The 18486-nt window shown below is 40.7% G+C and overlaps 1 protein-coding gene across 1 annotated transcript in view; it reads left to right on the top strand.

The window, feature by feature from the left end:
• Positions 1 to 18486, top strand: part of cacna1bb (calcium channel, voltage-dependent, N type, alpha 1B subunit, b) — a 129626-nt gene that overhangs the window by 38795 nt on the left and 72345 nt on the right. The window contains exons 3-5 of the mRNA XM_053649045.1: positions 13144 to 13235; positions 13318 to 13470; positions 14835 to 15028. Of these exons, the coding sequence (XP_053505020.1) occupies positions 13144 to 13235; positions 13318 to 13470; positions 14835 to 15028 (439 nt within the window). The remainder of the gene's footprint in view (positions 1 to 13143; positions 13236 to 13317; positions 13471 to 14834; positions 15029 to 18486) is intronic.

Below are 18486 nucleotides of genomic sequence, written 5' to 3'. Positions count from 1 at the left end.
AGACTTTTTATAGTAATTTAGTTATTACTAACGGAGTAGGGGATAGCCTAAATAAATGGAGGCACAAAGTCAAACTAACTCATAATTGCGAGATAAAAAGAGATGACTTGTACGACGCAGTCACGTCATATTAACTCAGTAAATCTGTGTAATATTTTCTCATACAAACAGCATACTGTACAAAAATACAAACGCTTCGATAAGGATGGGACTCAAGAGGTTCTCAGACTTTTTGTAGTCAAGGACTACATATGCATACCTAATCATATGCATTGTATTTTTTTTTTACATTTTAAAACCTGCACTCAAACCAGTTATTTAAAATGTACAGCACATCAAAAAATTCTGTTCGCAGTATTCGGACATCTTTGTAAGATATTGATCTTGGGATGGAACTCATTGTGTTCAAGTGACCAGTTAAGTCTGTAGGGCGTTTTTCCTCTTTTTCTTGCCACTATTCCCTGAAGGAAAGCAATTGGTTGCAGCACAGGTTGTGCCACCGTACCACGCTTGAAGATTGGTTTTCAGAACTGAGCAGACCATTCATCCATGTCATAATGCATTAGGTATAAATTAATATGTCTTCCACCATATGGGCTGGTTTCACAAACTGTTGCTCTCCTGGGATCACGTATAACAGTCTGTAGAATTTACACAGGATGGTGTGGAAAAACATAAGACAACCAGTGCTAGAGCGGTGGATCTGAGAAAGGTCAGAATGGCCAGACTGGTTTGAACTGACAGGAAGGCTATGGTAACTCAAATAGCCATTCTTTACAACCGTGGTGAGCAGAAAAGCATCCACGTAAGCACAACACATCAGACTTTGAGGGGGATAGGCTACAACAGCAAAAGACCGCATTGATTTCCACTCCTGTCAGCCAGGAACAGGAATCTGAGGCTACAGTGCATTGTGCTGCTGCCACACAATTGACTGATTGGATAATTACATGAATGGGCAGGCGTTCCTAATAAAGTGGAAGGTGAGTGTATATGTAACGTGTTCCTCTCTGTCAGATTTACATTTTTTAATTAAAGTAAAAGCTGGAACAAACCAATGTGCACCATTCCGCACCGCTCCGTCTGTAGAAATAACCCTTTCTGAAGGATAAAAAGGGATGACAGCGCTTTATTCCCCCGTTTTTATATGGTTTAACCTCAAAAGTAGAGTTTTTCCGCCATGTTCAGAGTTTTTATTTCATAGACGTCTGATTTGGGACAACTTGGAGCAGCCCAGAGTTTAAATGCTTAAAAGCCATATATAAATATTATACACAATGGGAAAAAAATATCATGTTTTCATAGTTCACCGTAGTCATGATTGCCTTACAGGCTGATGTGTGCTTTTTACTCAGTGACTTGTTTATGGCTGACCAGGTGGTACCAGTTTCTCTCAGATTCTCTCTGATACAATCACTTAGACAGATGGGAAGTGAAAAGGGGGCTGGCTGCGTCTCTGTTGTAGGTTTCACTTCCGTTCATGTCTATATGCATGTGTGCTCATGCGTGCACACACATATATGTGTGCGTCTTGTATGTGAATGAGTCATGACCGTCAGGTCGATGTTTGTCATGGAGTGTTCCACAGGAAATGAAAATGTAGCTCTTTATCTTTATTTGCTGAGGTTTCACTATGAGATACGGGAGAGAGAAGGAGCTGGTGGATCACTCCCTTATTCCTTTGAATCCAAGCATTGTGTTAAATTATATGATGTGCAACGACTAATGCAAACCTGTTCAGTGATATTTTAAACAGCTTTATTTTCTCTCTCTTTTCCAGTCTCTTTGCTTATCATTGACAGGAATAATGACTGGATGCTTGTTAGAAGGAGTGTCTGTCTTTCCTCTATCTCCGTCTTGACACAAGTGTGTCTGGGCTGATAGTTGCCAAACATAGCATTATATTATATTTCTGCTCTGTATTTCTCAAATCGTATTTCTTCACCACGATTTTGGCTGAGTGGTTTGTGTGAATGGCTCTCGATGAGGGTCCCAGCTGCTTGGCACTACGTATAATGAGGTTTAGCTGTCTTTGTTGACATAGTGCCTATTTAGTAACTCATTCCTCCCTAAGCCTTTCCTCTCTCTCACAGCTGATTGTGGTGTGCACCTGCCTTTTTGTCTTATCTCCATGCCCTATACTAGTTTAGGTTTAGTGGCTTTATATTCATTTTAAAGAGCCAGAATGCGTCAGAACTATTTTGTCCACCTAGACTGAAATGAAAGCACCATTAAGGCAGGTGAAGACGTTGAAAAGTAGAAAAGAATTAGTTATGAAGTGGTTATGAAATCATGAAAGAAGGCATGTAATGGTGTGTAATTGGGTGGGTTGGGTTTGAACAAAGCTATTGTCTTTGCTGTTTGTGTGTGTGTGTGTGTGTGTGTATATGGCTGAGAGACAGCATTGATCGAGCTGCTGCAAAAGAACAGATACATGTTAATGACAGAACGTTTTATTCTGTCATTACAGAGGTGAGCGCAGAAGAAAAAGAGGTCTGTCTCTAGCCACAAAGAAATTCAAAACCACCCAGTACTTTGGCGTGCACTGCAAATTATTCTTGGTCATGTCACACTTCATGACTCATGTGTGTTGCGTGTGTTGCGTGTGTTGAGCGTGAGACGAGGATAGCCTTGAGACATGGACAAGTGCTAATGAAGTGAGACTTGACAGAATTTTTTTTTCTTTTTTTTGCTTTTTCAAGAAATCTTACAGGTCACTGAATACTACAGCTGTGATATGAAAGAAAGAAACAACTCAAAAGAGAGCAATACAGAAATGGATTGCATAAACTAGACAACTCATGCATTCACTAGTTACAGTTTAAAAAAAAAAGTTGTACTTTAAAACTTATAGACTTTAAGACTTACTTTAAAATTGAGTCTTTATTGTTAGAGACAGAGTGATGTTTATATCACTTTGCTTCCAAAGGAATTCCTCCAGGAGTTATTTTTGTTGTCGTTTAAAGCTAAATATAATGGAAATAAATTCGAAGTGAATTCCACAGCGCTGTGAAAACTCAGCATTGTGTGGAAGCCAGTGCCTCTTCGAAGCCGCAGGTTGCACATCACTGTCCGATCCCACTCAGCTAGTTTAGAGTTTAAGTTTTCATAAGCTAAAGAAACCAGAGATGAACATGGCCAAAAAAAAAAAAAAAACCCTCACAGATGCTGCTGTATCCATTGTTCATACTGTTTTTAAACCTATTTCATATGCTGCTATTTACACCGATCAGCCATAACATTAAAACCGCCTGCCTAATATTGTGTAGGTCCCTCTTGTACCACCAAAACAGCTCTGACCTGACAAGGCACATGATGGACTCCACAAGACCTCTGAAGGTGTGCTGTGGTATCTGGCACCAAGACGTTAGCAGATCCTTTAAGTCCTGTAAGTTGTGTGGTGGGGCCTCTATGGATTGGACTGGTTTGTCCAGCACATCCCTTAGAGGCTGAGTCAACACCTTGAACACACTGTCATTTTCCTCAAACCATTCCTTTACAGTTTTTTGCAGTGAGGCAGGGAGCATTATCCTACTGAAAGTGGCCACCGTAATTAGGGAATACCGTTGCCATGAAGGGGTGTACTTGGTCTGCAACGTTGTTTACGTTGGTGGTACGTGTCAAAGTAACATCCACATGAATGCCACGGCCCAAGGTTTCCCAGCAGAACATTACCCAGAGCATCACACTGCCTCCGCCAGCTTGCCTTCTTCCCATAGTGCATCCTGGTACCATCTCTTCCCCGGGCAAGCGATACACACACACACCCAGCTATACACATGATGCTTATGCATCAGTGAGACTTGGGCACACATGACCCTGTCGCAGGTTCACCGGTTGTCCTTACTTGGACCACTTTTGGTAGGTACTAACCACTGCATACTGGGAACACCCAACAAGACCTGCCGTTTTGGAGATGCTCTGACCCATCGTCTAGCCATCACAATTCAACACAAGTCAAAGTCGCTCACATCCTTACGCGTGCCCATTTTTCCCTCTTCCAAAGCGCCTACTTTGTGAACTGACTGTTGACTTGCTGTCTAATATATCCCACCCCTTGACAGGTGCCATTGTGTCCGAGAGAATCAACATTATTCACTTCACCTGTCAGAGTGGTTTTAATGTTATGGCTGATAAGTGTATTTCTTTACTCTTTTTATGCCTACTTGTTGATTGAACGCCTGTCTTGTATGTCTTGTGTCTCCTGTCTGTTTGTTGTTGTTGTTTTGTTTTGTTTTTTTCTTGAGGTGCTGAGACAAGAATTTTACTCCTTGTGCTGCACAATAGACGTAGCAAATAAAACTCTTGAATCTTGTAGACATGGCATCCTCCACCCATCATTAAGCTATAAAGAGCTTCAGTTTCAGAATCAACCATTTCAGCTTAGAAAACAGCTCATCCACAGAGTCCATTTTACAAATTGGTATGTCCTTATGCCTCAAACATTATTTGTATAACATGATACAGACATTTATTGTGTTAACTCTGTAGTCTAAAAAAGCACTTATGCTGAAAATGTCATTTGTAGCCTGTATATGGATATTATATGAAGTTTGATATGTTCTTTGCTGTATAGATAAAACAAAAATAGTGATGTTCAGAAACAGTTTTTGGATAGTTAAAGCAATTTTTAAAAAAATTTACTGGTCAACTAGTAAAATAAGTAGTCGCGCAATCTCTAAATGCAGCTGCGATGAAACGATCGCATTTTTCGAGCTAAGCGATAAAACACGATATTGTTCTATGCAATATGTAATATGCTTAATAACATATTGACCACATGCCTCCAAGACAGCAGTTAAACTAATCTCATAACAATGGTCTCTTTAACAATTTGGCTTAGTGTTGTGCAGTATTCTTTACCGGATTAAAAAAAAAAAAAGATATAATAATGTGGATTGCCGGCTCACACACGTCCACTTACTACAGAAATAACCTTCCATTGCAAAGCACATTGATGAATCACGGTAACCATCAATCATTCTGAGCACTACGTCGGACCCTTCAGTTATGGCCTACTTCAGTGAAGTACGGAGGAAAACAAAATGAAGATAAAATACGCAAAAGAAAATGGGCTTTGCAATTACAGTGAATCGTTTACTGCAGAAATGAGAGACACATGAGGAGAGATTCAAGCAATGTGTCCTTTTTCTGTAGACAAAGACTCATAGCATGTCACAGTGCGCTGAAAAGAAGCGTTCACTTTCTGTCCTCCCTCTACAGTGACGGCACCCATCAAGAGGTCTCTTCATAGGAGAACAATAGCCATGTTAAATGATGTATGATGTATAGTGTGTGTGTGTGTGGGGGGAAGGGGGGGGGGGGGTTTGCGTTCTAGCTTGTAGCAGGATTAAAACTCTTATACTGCGGTATGTTCTGAGAATTGAGGAGTACAGGAATGTAGAATATAGGGCATTAGGATACCGAGATGAGTCATGTAATACAGCACACATAACACTTTGTTAAGAATAAAACAAAGTGGGGTGTGCCGTTATAAGAAAATAATCTGCGACGGAATGGTATCATGTGTTGCAACCACAAAGTTATTTATTTGTCTATACCAGTATGTCCTAATACGTTTTAGTCTTATTTATACCGAAGTAATTTGCCAAGGATTTCATTATTAAAGGCAAATGTTCATTGAAGAACAATAGGTTGTAGTTTTTATCAGCTTATAGTTACATTTAATGTGGAACATTCGTGAAACATCTGTTTATAACAGCCATAAACAGCCGTTCCTTTACCAGTATTTATTTTATTAGAAATTTTAATTTTTTTTTTAAAAAGACACGCATCTTAAAACGCATGCTACAGACAAACTGGACAAGTTCTCTGTCCTGAAGACTCCGCTATGGTGGAAAACCTAAAGTTTCAGCTTTGCCTTACAGTGGAGACTCCTTCCATCCATCTTTTCATATTGCTTATCCTACAAGGGTCCCAAGGAGCCTGGAGTCTATCCGTGGGAACTCAGAGCATAAGATGGGGGACACTCTGGACGGGGTGCAAACCCAATCACAGGGCACAATCGCAAACACATTCACACACTACGGACAATTTGGAAATGACAATCAACCTATAGTGCGTGTCTTTGAATTGGGGGAGGAAACCCACAAAGCACGGGAGAACATGCCAACTCCGCGCACGCAGGGCGGAGGTGGGATTCGAACCCCCAACCCCGTATGTTGCCATAGCAACCATTATATGTTTTTCTTTGTTGAACAATAGCATGTTTTTTTAAACTCACTTATTATTAGATAGTGTACAGCGTCCGTCATACACGTCCCTGTGAACTAGCTGTTACTATAGAAACCATAACATATTAGAAGGAGCACTTATAGCTGCTCTTATAGAAATTTGATCAACATCAACACCTTCTGGCCAGTCATATTTGACAATTCCACAGCAATGTGATATAAAGTTTTATCAGCAGCATATGTAATAATTAACATTTATCCAAATGGCATATTTGACGTACAGTGCTCAGTGTACAATGTTCGCTATGTGTGTATGTGTAAGAGAGAGAAAGAGACAGACAGTGCGTATGTGTGTGTGTGTGTGTGTGTGTGTGTGTGCGTGCCCATGTGTGTGTGTGCCCACACAATCTGTGTGTACGTGTGTATACGTCTCCATGTGCGTCTAACCGGTAAAGCAGCCCAAGCAGGTGCTAAGAAGCAGTTTAACACTCTGCCTGAGACACGCTCTGCAAATCTTTTTAATTTTCTCTCTCTGTGTTCACGGCCTGATTGAGCTCTGAGGCCTGTAATAAAGTAATGATGCTCTACTACCCTCCTGAAGAAGTAGGTGAAAACACCCCCAGGGTTTTATTTATGAATGATGCATATGCACTTTGTAACACAAAATGAGTCGCACGTATATTTACGTAAAGCTCTGACCATGCGTCAAACGTGAAATACGTCACATCGAAAATGAGGATTGTGGATCACGCTGGCTTAGCGTTTAAATTTACACGGGATTGTTCAATCATAGGTCTGGGCCTGCTAATCTTCATCTGCCCAGTTTGGATCTGGTTCCCTGTTTTTTGCTGGTAGGCGTGAAATCTGATGGCCCCTTCTGCTGTTGTAGCCCATCTGTCTCAAGGTTGGACGTGTAGTGAGATGCTTTTCTGCTCACCACTTTTGTAAAGACGTGCTATTAGAGCTATTATCGCCTTCCTGTCAGCTCAAAGCAGTCTGGTCATTCTCCTCTCTCATCAGCAGGGTGTTTCCGCCCGCAGAACCGCTGCTCCCTGGAGATGAACAGTCCCTGAAATACACAAACCAGCCAATCTGGCACCAACAAGTCTCTGAGATCACATTTTTCCCCTCATTCTAATGTTTGATGTCAGCTCTTGTCCTGTATGTGCATGATTTTATGGATTCTGCCACATGATTGGCTGATTGGATTACTGTATGAATGTGCAGTGTACAAAGTGCCCAGTTTTTAAAAAAGACACACAGTCCAGTTCCACCTCCACCCAAACCAACACATGAAAAATACCTACTAGAAGTCATTTGTTCTGTTTTGGCCACCTAGACAAGTTTGATTGATTTAGACAAGTGAAATAACGCAGACAAACTTGATTATACCTCTGTGTATGTCTTGGTAGCCACAACACTGCGCACCATTGTTTACAAGGCTAATGGATTGATTGAGGAAATGATACTGAAAGGAGGAGACAATAATTGGCTTAAAAAGGGAACGGGCCTTTGTATGCTTTATTTGTATGCTGGAAGCCATGTTTGTTCACCGTAGCAGTTGTTTTTACTCAGAGGCTGGAAGGGACTAATGAAAGACAGGACAGAGATAAAAATGTAGATTTCTTTTAAAAGTCTTGCTTTACTTTTGCTATTACTGAAAGATTGACTGGGGCTGCTTAATTATGAGTGCATAAGTGCCAGTGCATAATTATTAGCATTTTGGAGTGCAGTTAGAGAGATAGTGAGAGACAGAAGGGATGATGTGCAGGTTAGGAATAAAACACTCTCTTATTGTGCTGTTTTAATTGAAGGAAGTGACTGCACACAGGAGATTTGAGCTCTAGTTACTCATTGCCTCTTTAGAGAGCTGCCTGTACCCTGCTCCTGCTGCTGGCACCGTAGCTCCGATAACATAAGTACGCTTAGGCAGCCTCGCCTTTACTCTTGTCATAATATATAAATGATAAGATTGAGCTTATTCATGTTTTTTTATAGTCAGAGTACAAATCTCTGTGAGTGTTATTTGACACTGACGGCTCACACTAGGCTGAATGAATGACTTCATCAGCCTGCTCATGGAGGGTATTATGGGAAGTACATCCCACACCTGGCCACGCAGGTCATGTGACACCGTAGATGGTCAAGACGATGAAGCCGTGAACTCTGTTCATGTTCCACAGAAGGGCTTGCATCACGGCTTAACGCGTATGGAGAAATGGCCAGGCATAGAGTAAAATAGTGAGAGACGTTAGATAGTGGCAACGAGTTCAGGAAATGAATTGGCGCTAATCAGCCGAGGATGGGCTCCGGGAAGGGAGGGGGTGTCTTGTTTTTGTTCTTTATATAATAAGAAGAATAAGAGTTTTTTTTTTGTGTAATCCAATTAGACATTTAAGCTTTTTATGCCAACAGGAAGTCAGAGTAATAAACAGACTCTTTTAGAGCGTGAAATAGCAAATGTAATCCAAACTAAACAAAAGAAACTGCACTGCATGCTGTATTGGCTATAAGATGTGAAAGTAGGAGGCAGGATGCAAGTGTGAAAATGCAATGTAGTTTATTTGGGCCAATCCAATCATATTTGGTGTCCATGGGTCAAAACACAAGCAGACAGGACTACACTGGGATAATCCATAATCATAAACTGATGAAGCTGATGAAGGTCAAACAGTAGGACCAACGAAGATGGCAACGAACTTGCTTCAAGGCTTGGACTTAATGGGACATTGCCAAATCAGACAGAGTATAAACCAGGGGTGCTCAATGATATACACAAAGGGCTGGTATGGGTGCAACTTTTCATTCCAATCAAGCAGGAACCACACCTGTTTCCACCTGTTTAATCAGTTGATCTTGGCTTTCAGTAGACTCAGGTGTGGCTTCTGCTTGGTTAGAATGAAAACCTGCACCCACAACAGCCCTTTCTAGATAAGATTGGACACCCCTAGTATAAACAGACAAACTAGTCAAGGGCAAAACACAGAACAGGTGAACACAATCAGGTAAAAACACCAATGACGTGACATGGACGGAGACAGGACCAGAACAAAAACAAAAGCACACAAAACAATTGTCGTGAAAGTAGTTCTGGTCTCCATAACACATTGGTAACCACATGTAACCACAACACATGCTGAGAGGCTAAATTTGTAATATTAGCCTATTTTAAAAAAAAAATTAAAAAATACAAATTGCCAGTTTCTTGAAATGGAAAAATACCTGGCATCTACTATTTAACATTTTAAACAGCTGCAAAATACAAAAGCTAGTATAGCAGTGGAATATACAAAAAATACACAGGTAGCATGGAGGTGTTCCTGCCAATCACTGGGTTCAATCTGGCTCTCTTACAAGATATCCTAACCACACAGGAGATATGGGAAAAGAGAGGAAAAACACGTTTTTGAAGTTGGATGTCTGCTACAGGTTAAAGTCCTGCAATATGAACAAAAGTGTAAGGCTTTACCATGGGCCACTAAGAAAACGTCACTAGTTGCGTCATGGACTAGCCTGCGAAGCCTGTTTTTAGCTGTTTTGAGTGAGCTTTCTGCTCACATTGCACAGCTATTGTGTCAGCACCCCACCTCCATACCGAGTGACAGGACACTCTTTGATGCTGCACTCCTGGGAGTGCTCCATCACTTATCCAGAGGTGTGAAAACCGCAATTCTAACACGATGCAGCTGGGTACAACAGTAATTACCCAACAGGACTGTCTACTATGGAGTGTCTGAACTACCCTTCACCCCACTCCACCTCTCTCCCTCTCTGTCGTTCTCTTTTTCACTCATCTATCCACAGAATAAGAGAAAAGAATAGAACCGTCATTAGGGAATTATGAAGTCAGGGCTTAGCAAATTCACACACGTTTTTTAATTAGTTTATTCATGTTATGTCCTCTGTCTGGAAAATATTAATCAAATATTAATAAAATACTAATGGGTTCCTAATAAATAATAAATAAGAACTTTTACATTAGTGGGCTTGAAAATGGACTCCCTTGCTATACTTTACAGACCTCTGGGGATCCTGAACTCCACTTTCAGAGCCACTTGTCTGTATTATTCTTCTTTGCCAGTTGCTTCACTATAAATAAGTAAATCCAGGTTAACTGCATAACACGTTACTCAGGTCTTTAAAGGAAAATCTGTCTGATGTTTTCCGACTAAACGACGGTAGGTGTCTAGCTAAGGAGCATTGAATAAAATGTCAGTCTCCTCATCTGTGCATGTGTGCGAGAGTGTGTTTGTATATATGTGTGTGTGTGTGTGTGTGTGTGTGTGTGTAGTGTTTATGTGACTGCTGGCTGATATCATTCCCAACCATATTTCCTGTGGCTGAGCCCAGGGCCCCCCTCTGTGGAGATGTATGGTTCTGGTGATAAGATGGATATTAAAAAGCACTGTTCTTTCTCACTCTGGATCCTTCTGGCTTGACTAGAACATTTAGAATATACATACATACACTGTATATATCTTACTAAGATCCTGCTATGATGGGGTGGATATTATTGGACAATATGGTCCAATAAATTTTTGAATTTTTTTTTTTAATGTGCTTTTTTCAAACACTAGTTAGCGGAAGTGAATTTATTTATTATCACCAGAGGACCTTACTAAAAATGTGTTCAACAACAACAACATCAACATAATAATAATAATAATAAGAGCTATTCTTTACTTAGTTATATATTTATTTATTTAGCCACAAGATGGCCTTGCTGAAATTTTATTTATTTTTTTAAAGAAAAAAAATTCTGTCTTTTCTTCACCGCCACTTGTCAGCTGATCTTCCGTCTGCTTCAGTTTGTGTATGGCAAGTGGGTGGATGCGTTACGGGGGTGTTACGACAGCTCTGTCACAGTCACTGGATGATCTTTTAACTCCAGCTTCAGTGATGTCCTCCTCTCTTCCTATACCCATTTTTTTTTCCCTGCCTCGTCACATTCCATTCTCCACCTCATCTTGTGCTCTGCCTTTCTCCTCCTGCCCCTTCTAGCCATCTCCATTCCTCTGCTCTCTACGCCTACTTAATTCTCGCTTCTCCTCCATCTGTTTTCCATCTATCCATCCTTGCTGTTGCTCTCTCTCTCTCTCTCTCTCTCTCTCACATCTACTCTCATCAGTCTATGCCCCTCAGCTTTTCTCCTTTGCAATGCTCCCTCCTTTTCATTCGACCGTCCTCTGTATCTGGTTCAAATGCAACATGTACAGAGTTGTGTTATAAAAGCCCTGTGACTTTGTTCCCCAAGGGCTGAAGAATATGATATAACACGGACAATGGTACTTTCAGGAAGATGCACATGCTGGTTCCAGTCCAGTGCTCAATGAGGCTAATTCCTTATATCTAGGCTCATGTGTGGTATGCTAGCTTGCTTCGTCTCCCAGGCAACATCAAATCACTGTCACCTCAAAAGTGGATTCGTGATGGGATTAGGTCAGATTATGCAAATTTTCCCAGAACACCCCCATTTAGGGGTTTTGTTCAGTCATCTAAGGAGAACGTTGTTTTGGAGGTAACGACACAGTGTGCTTTTAGTACTGGTCAGTTAAACAATTGAAGTGCCAATAGTGAGAAAACAGTGACTAATATCCAGCACTGCGTATAACCTTACAAAATAGTCACTGATGCGTTTGTTAACAGAAAATAAGACAGCAAAAATTCACCAAAATGTATAGTTTTTTTCTTGAAGAAGAGGGAAGTGCTTAGTCCTGCTACCCAGTTTACACTCTTAACAATAAAGGTTCTTCAATGGTTCTTCGCAGCATTATAGGTTCTACAAAGAACCGTTTTCTTGTCAAGAACCATTTTTCTTTGTATTGACCTATATGGTTCTTTGGAGATTAAATAAGTTCTTTATGGTTCTTTATAGGTTCTTCAGAGCAGTGTATTGGGTAATCAAGGGATCATTGCTTAACAGGTTAAAGTGAACCCTATAAGATTCTTTGTGGGATTGGGAAAGGTTCTCCTGGCATCACTCTTCAGAACCTTACTTTGGTTCCTTAAAGCACTAACTAAGGGTTTTTTTTGTTGTTGTTGTTTTTTTTAAGAGAACTTATGATAACATGGTTCCTTTTGGCACTGCTGTGAAGAACCATTTCTGGGTTCTTTAACGCACCAGTGGATAGATGGTTCTCTAAAGAACTTGAGAACTAGTAACTCAAGCAACCACTCTTTACAACCATGGGGAGGTGAAAAGCATCTCAGAACACACAACACACACAACCTTGAGGTGAATGAGCTACAACAGCAGAAGACCATATAGAGTTCCACTCCTGTCAGCCAAGACACGAATCTGAGGCTACAGTATGCACAGGTTTACCAAAAAAAAAAAACCCAAACTGGACAATTGAAGATTTGAAAAATATCGCCTGGTCTTTTTTTAACTGTTAAATATAACCATCCCACAGAAAAGGATTTGATTCAAACGGCATTTGGGGCTGAATTTATTTCATTCTGATGAGTGGTCAGATAATCAAAGACACTCATTGCTGGAATTTATTCAGGAAGGAACAAGAGCTAGTGCTTCGGAGTACTGGAAATATTCATCCATTTTGAACGGATCAGTGTGTCTGAAATGTTGCCTCAATGGTTTCTCATCAGAAGGTCGCGGGTTCAAGCCCCACCACTGCCAAATCTGCCACTGTTGGGCCTTGAGCAAGGCTCTTACCCCTATCTGCTTCATGGGTGCCATTTCATGGCTGACCCTGCGCTCTGACTCCAACTTCCTAACAAGCTGGGATATGTGAAGAAAAGAATTTCACTGTGCTGTAATGTATACGTGACGAATAAAGACTTCTTCATTAATTGAGCACTAACCCTAAGCAGTGCATTGGGTTATTTTACGAGTGCACGGGATATTTTTTTGTGTGAAATTGTATTTGTATTTTTTGTGTGTACTTTTTGTGAGCTGTGCTAGCAATATATATTTCTGCGTGTCTTGCAGGATTTTGGCCAAGGTGGGTTCAGACTTTGACCTGAGGACGTTGCGGGCCGTGCGAGTGCTGAGACCTCTCAAACTGGTGTCAGGAATTCCTAGTAAGTGTGTAGAAGCAAATAATTGGTTATGCACCCATAACAACATACACACTGATCACAAATAACAGTCTGTGTACGTCAGGTCTACAGGTGGTGTTGAAGTCCATAATGAAGGCCATGGTTCCTCTGCTGCAGATCGGCCTGCTGCTCTTCTTTGCCATTGTCATGTTCGCCATTATAGGAGTGGAGCTCTACATGGGCAAGTTTCAGAAGACCTGCTTCAAAAACGGGACAGGTTAGTATAATCTATCGGCTGAAGATGAAGCCAGTATGACTAAGCGATCTTTTCTGCTTCAGTGTATGTAGCATATTACCACAGTGGATTTTTTAAAAAAAAATTCCTGATTACAGTCCTTTGAGAATTTTATCTGACATTCTTAATTGCCTGAAAAAAAAAAAATAAAAAAAAATAATCAAACAGGCTCCCACAAATGTAAATGAGCTTATTTTGGTGTCATATTAAACAGTCTAACAGCTTATTAACTTTCAATATAAATTTTATCAAGGGAAAGAAACAGACATCATAATTAGTCTGTGGTAGAGCCGAGTGCGCTTCATAGCAAAGGGCCGTAGATGGTTTAAGTCTGTTCAGGTTGATGATATGTTTTAAAATAAATGATGATATATTTATCTCGTTTATTGTTAACACCTGCTGAAGTAAATTTTCTGGGCTCCTCATTCGGATTATGTAAATCACCTCCATGTAGTTACACCGAGGTTGCCAGATTTTCATTGAAAATCTGCTTCCGAGACGGGTTTCTCAGGAGCGTCCAGACCACCAACTTTGGGCTAGAAAATGCAGAAGGAATTTTATTTATTTATTTTTTTGCTATCAGATTTGCTTCAAGTCTAACAATATGGCTTCTACCCTCATAATTCGTTGTAGTATTATCTCAGTGGTTAAAACGTTGGCCTACCGATTGGAAGGTCTTGAGTTCGCCAAGCTGCCGCTGCTGGGCCCCTGAGCAAGGCCCTTAACTCTCAATTGTATAAAATGAGATGAATGTCATAAAAGTCATTCTGAATAAGGGCATCTGCCAAATGCCGTGAATGTATTCAGCAGCTTGTAATATACCACTTGATCAGAACATCCTATTATTTTGCCTTTTTTAAAAATATATAGTTAATGAGTCTTTATTGGACACATGTACATATACACGGTAAAATTCTTTTCTTCGTATACCCCAGCTTGTTAGGAAGTTGGGGTCAGAGTGCAGGGTCAGCCATGATACAGCGCCCCTGGAGCAGAGAAGGTTAAGAGTCTTGCTCAAGGGCCCAACAGTGACAGCTTGGCGGTGCTGGGGCTTGAACCCCCGACCTTCCGATCAGTAACCCAGAGCCTTTGACACCCCTGCCTATGAAAGCCATGAGATACTAAATTCAGGTTGTAATGTGTGCGCTTTCTTGAACTTCTCGTGAAAAGCAATCAGCAAGATATTGCTTTTTTAAGAATTAAATGCTGACTTTGTGGATCACATTCTCTTCTGAAACAATGTCAGCATTTATTTCTTTAAAAAATAAACTGTATATTCGAAACAACATTAGGTACGAAAGACTTGTTGATTTCTTTGTGTGTGTGTGTTGTGTGTATATCTGTAGAAGAGCTGGCAGCAGATCACCCATGTGGCTCGGAGCTTTCATCTAGGCAGTGTCCCAATGGCACGGAGTGTAAGAAAGGCAGTGCGTGGAAAGGACCGAACCACGGAATCACTAACTTTGACAACATCTTGTTCGCCATACTTACCGTCTTCCAGTGCATCACCATGGAAGGATGGACCGATATTCTTTACGATGTAAGTAGCTTGGATATCACAAGTCCTTTACAGGATATGGATTGTGTTTTCATTTCCAGGACTATAATATATGCACTACGCTACATCTCAGGATGTTTGACGCTGTCTGTTGTGCTTGACTGACTCCTGAAATCTGCAGAGGGACTGACTGTCTCTGCTAGTAATAAAATGTAGATCTTGTGTGTGCCGGCATGAATATTGAACATGCACAAGGGACAAAACTGTCTGCTCGTTCCACTTGCGGGACAAAATTCCACAAAATCGGGAAAGAGAGATTCTTTTGTTTTCTGTAAATCTAGAGATGTCCTCGACAATAAAAAATCTTTTTATGGCAGCAGACTTGCCAGGGAGTTATTGTAATTAATATCTACAGCATTCTTTCTGTAATGTTTCTTTCCAGTACTGTTCATTTGACATAGGACCACCTTATCAAAATACACAACAAGGATTTTCTAAAAACGAATAGTGAGAACAGCGGTGACAGAATACAACGGGAAAACTTAGAAATAAGTACGCCACATATGAGGGACTGCCTATTTGAAATATCAGGGTTGCTAGCTAGGCTAACGTTACCTAGCATTGCCTACTGTAGCTTTACTTCCAGTTTAAACTTGTTGCACTTACCCTGCTTTGCTACCCTAGGTAAATGCTTCTGGTGGCTAGTTTTACAGTTAAGATTTTACTGTAGTTCTTTTTAAAATTTTTTTACTGTAGTTACTGTAGTTTGTTTACTGTGCAATACAGTACTGTCAAATATTTTACCCAAAATATCAACTATGAAACACATTTAAAGTTGGTCTGAACACTGGTTTTTGTTGCAGTTCTACCCAGTGCTGGATTCAATTGCAAACCCTAAGTGGTTAATTTAGACCATTATCAAACATGTAGGAAAAACAGATCGTCCTGCTTTGTGTATGGCTTGCACTGTTGTTTTTTGTAAGTAGATCAGGTTTTATCCACCATATTTGTTGGTGATGAATAGAGGGATGATTTAGACATGGAAAACGAAAACAGAAAGAAAGATATGTTAAAAAAAACAAACAAAAGATTGAGCTGCATGTGGCCTTTCTTCATCCCGCAAGCTTCATATCTAACCTCGGGTGAATAGTTACGCAGCCCCTACAAGGATGTACAGTAATTTGTCCGCAGTGCAGCCCGGCATTACAAACCACTGTAAATTTAAGGTCGACGTAACCTCACCAGCTACTTCCTTCCAGCAGTCTTAGTGCTGTTTAGCCTTCAGGAAGCCAAAATGTGAACAGCGGGAGTGGTGCAATGGCTTTTGGGCAGAGAGGATGCTGTAGCAAGCTGGCATGCTTGCACCTGGCCCCGTCTCACTGGCTGTGGAATGCATCACTGTGCCAGAACTTGGTGGGGAAGCAGCATATGCCACTCATATGCTGCAAGTCTGTGGCAGAAAGGAAAACATTGTGGGGCCAGCTGCATTCCCGCCCTGCCTCACTTTCACTCATTTTCGTCCACTCTTTCGCTAATCTTCACACGGCACTCTCCCCCTACTTTGCATGCAAGTGCTATGTCTGTTTCTCTCGATGTTACAGCTTTCGAACCACCAGAATGTCAGAATGGCTGTCAGTAAGTCTGTGCAGCCAGTGGCCTCGTGCCTAATAAGTAGGGGTTTACGTTATCAGTGGTTAACTCTATCAGTGGAGTTTATTCCCATGCTTGTTTTTATGAGACGAAAGTTCCTACTATTAAGTTCCCTGGGATAGGCTCCAGGCTCCCCCTCAACTCTGTGTAGGATAAGCGGGACAGAAAATAGATGGATGGGTTGATCCTGTATGTGGGAAGTGTTTTCGTGGTCTGTTTGTTAAGATACATACTGTATGAACGTGTTTAAATATCAGACAGTGTAACAAACTAGTGCGAAATGTCATATGTCGACTTGATATTATTGCCAAGGTAGAGCATTTTAACTTTATTCTGTCCATCAGCAAATTCAAAGGCAGATTAAATCTATAGCTACTTTGTTACCTTTTGTCTCATTACTAAAATGTCTTTGTTGCGCAAGAGCCCAAGCCAGAAAAGCACACAATGGTCAAATACAATATAGTCCTACTCTCTGTGTATGGTTTCGGATCGACTTTATGCCCTTTACGCCTTATGATCAAACTTACATATGTTCAGCTGGTGCAACTGGCCCCAAAACAGTAAATAAGTGCAACACCCATAAGAATCGTTCAGAATGACTGGTTCGTAACGATGATAAGTCATGGGGCTACAGTATTTTTAATTCCTTTCATGGTATTCCGTTTCATATACGTATTGCAGTTGATTTAAAAGCAACCGTTTTAGAGGCGGGACAGCATATACGACAGACCCGCTATGTTTCTTTAAGCTTATTGGCTTGTACGAGAAGTCATTTTCTTTCTGTAATGTAATCAGTGCTGCCAAAATGAACAGTTATTGCTCTGCTGTATGTAGACCAATGGGTGTGACAGCTAAATATCAGTTAATGAACAATTCCTATTACTAACACTTGCAGTTGAACTAAGTCTTCAAAAGAGTTTTCACTCATTTGTAATGCTAGCACCAGCTAATTGTGTATTCCCCCCCCCCTCAGATATTTCACATTCAGCTCTTACATTGATGCGAAGTAGCCGTGCAAAGTAAAGCAACAGTAATGGATTCTGTAAAACACCCATTCATTTCTCGTTACTTACACACAATGAGATTTGCCTAAAACTGTGTACAGATCATTCATTCTAATCATACTCTCTTGGTCTCCACTCACTCTTGAGGAAATGATGAGGGTGTGACACATCCTGTAAATCTAGGTTGAAAACCAATATCATAAAATCTCACGGCTGTCTCATGAGATACTGGAATTGTTTCTAGTTCAACATGATGAAAGTGTAATACAGTATATATATATATATATATATCAGTGCATGCAAAATTTGATAAACATAGCATGAGCTTACTATTGTAAGGTTGTACTATCTCTATCTGGCATTTTGGTTGAAAATGAGTTCCACATTTGTATGTTTGCATACACTCACCAGACAGTTTAGTAGGAACACATGTACACCTGCTCATGTATTCATGCAATAACCCAATCAGCCAATCATGTGGCAACAGCACAATGCATAAAATCACACAGATACAGGTCAAGAGCTTCAATTAATGTTCACACCATACCTCAGAATGGGGAAAAATCTCAGGGTTCTCATTGGCTTTAACCTTGGCTCGCTCGTTGGTGCCATACAAGGTGGTTTGAGTATTTCAGAAATGGCTGATTTCCTGGGATTTTTGCACACAGCAGTCTCTAGAGTGTTACACAGAATAGTGCAAAGCAAAACAGCTCTGTGGGCGCAGACGCTTTGTTAAGAGAAGCGCCAGACTGTGGTGAACAGAAAAGCATCTCACACATTCGGACCTTGAGGAAGATGGGCTACAAGAGTAGAAGACCACATTGGGTTCCACTCCTGTCTACCAAG

Source organism: Ictalurus furcatus, chromosome 18, assembly GCF_023375685.1.
Source record: "Ictalurus furcatus strain D&B chromosome 18, Billie_1.0, whole genome shotgun sequence".
NCBI classification, from domain to species: domain Eukaryota; kingdom Metazoa; phylum Chordata; class Actinopteri; order Siluriformes; family Ictaluridae; genus Ictalurus; species Ictalurus furcatus.
Note: the sequence above shows the minus strand (reverse complement) of the source record. Positions and strands in the feature narration are given on the sequence as shown.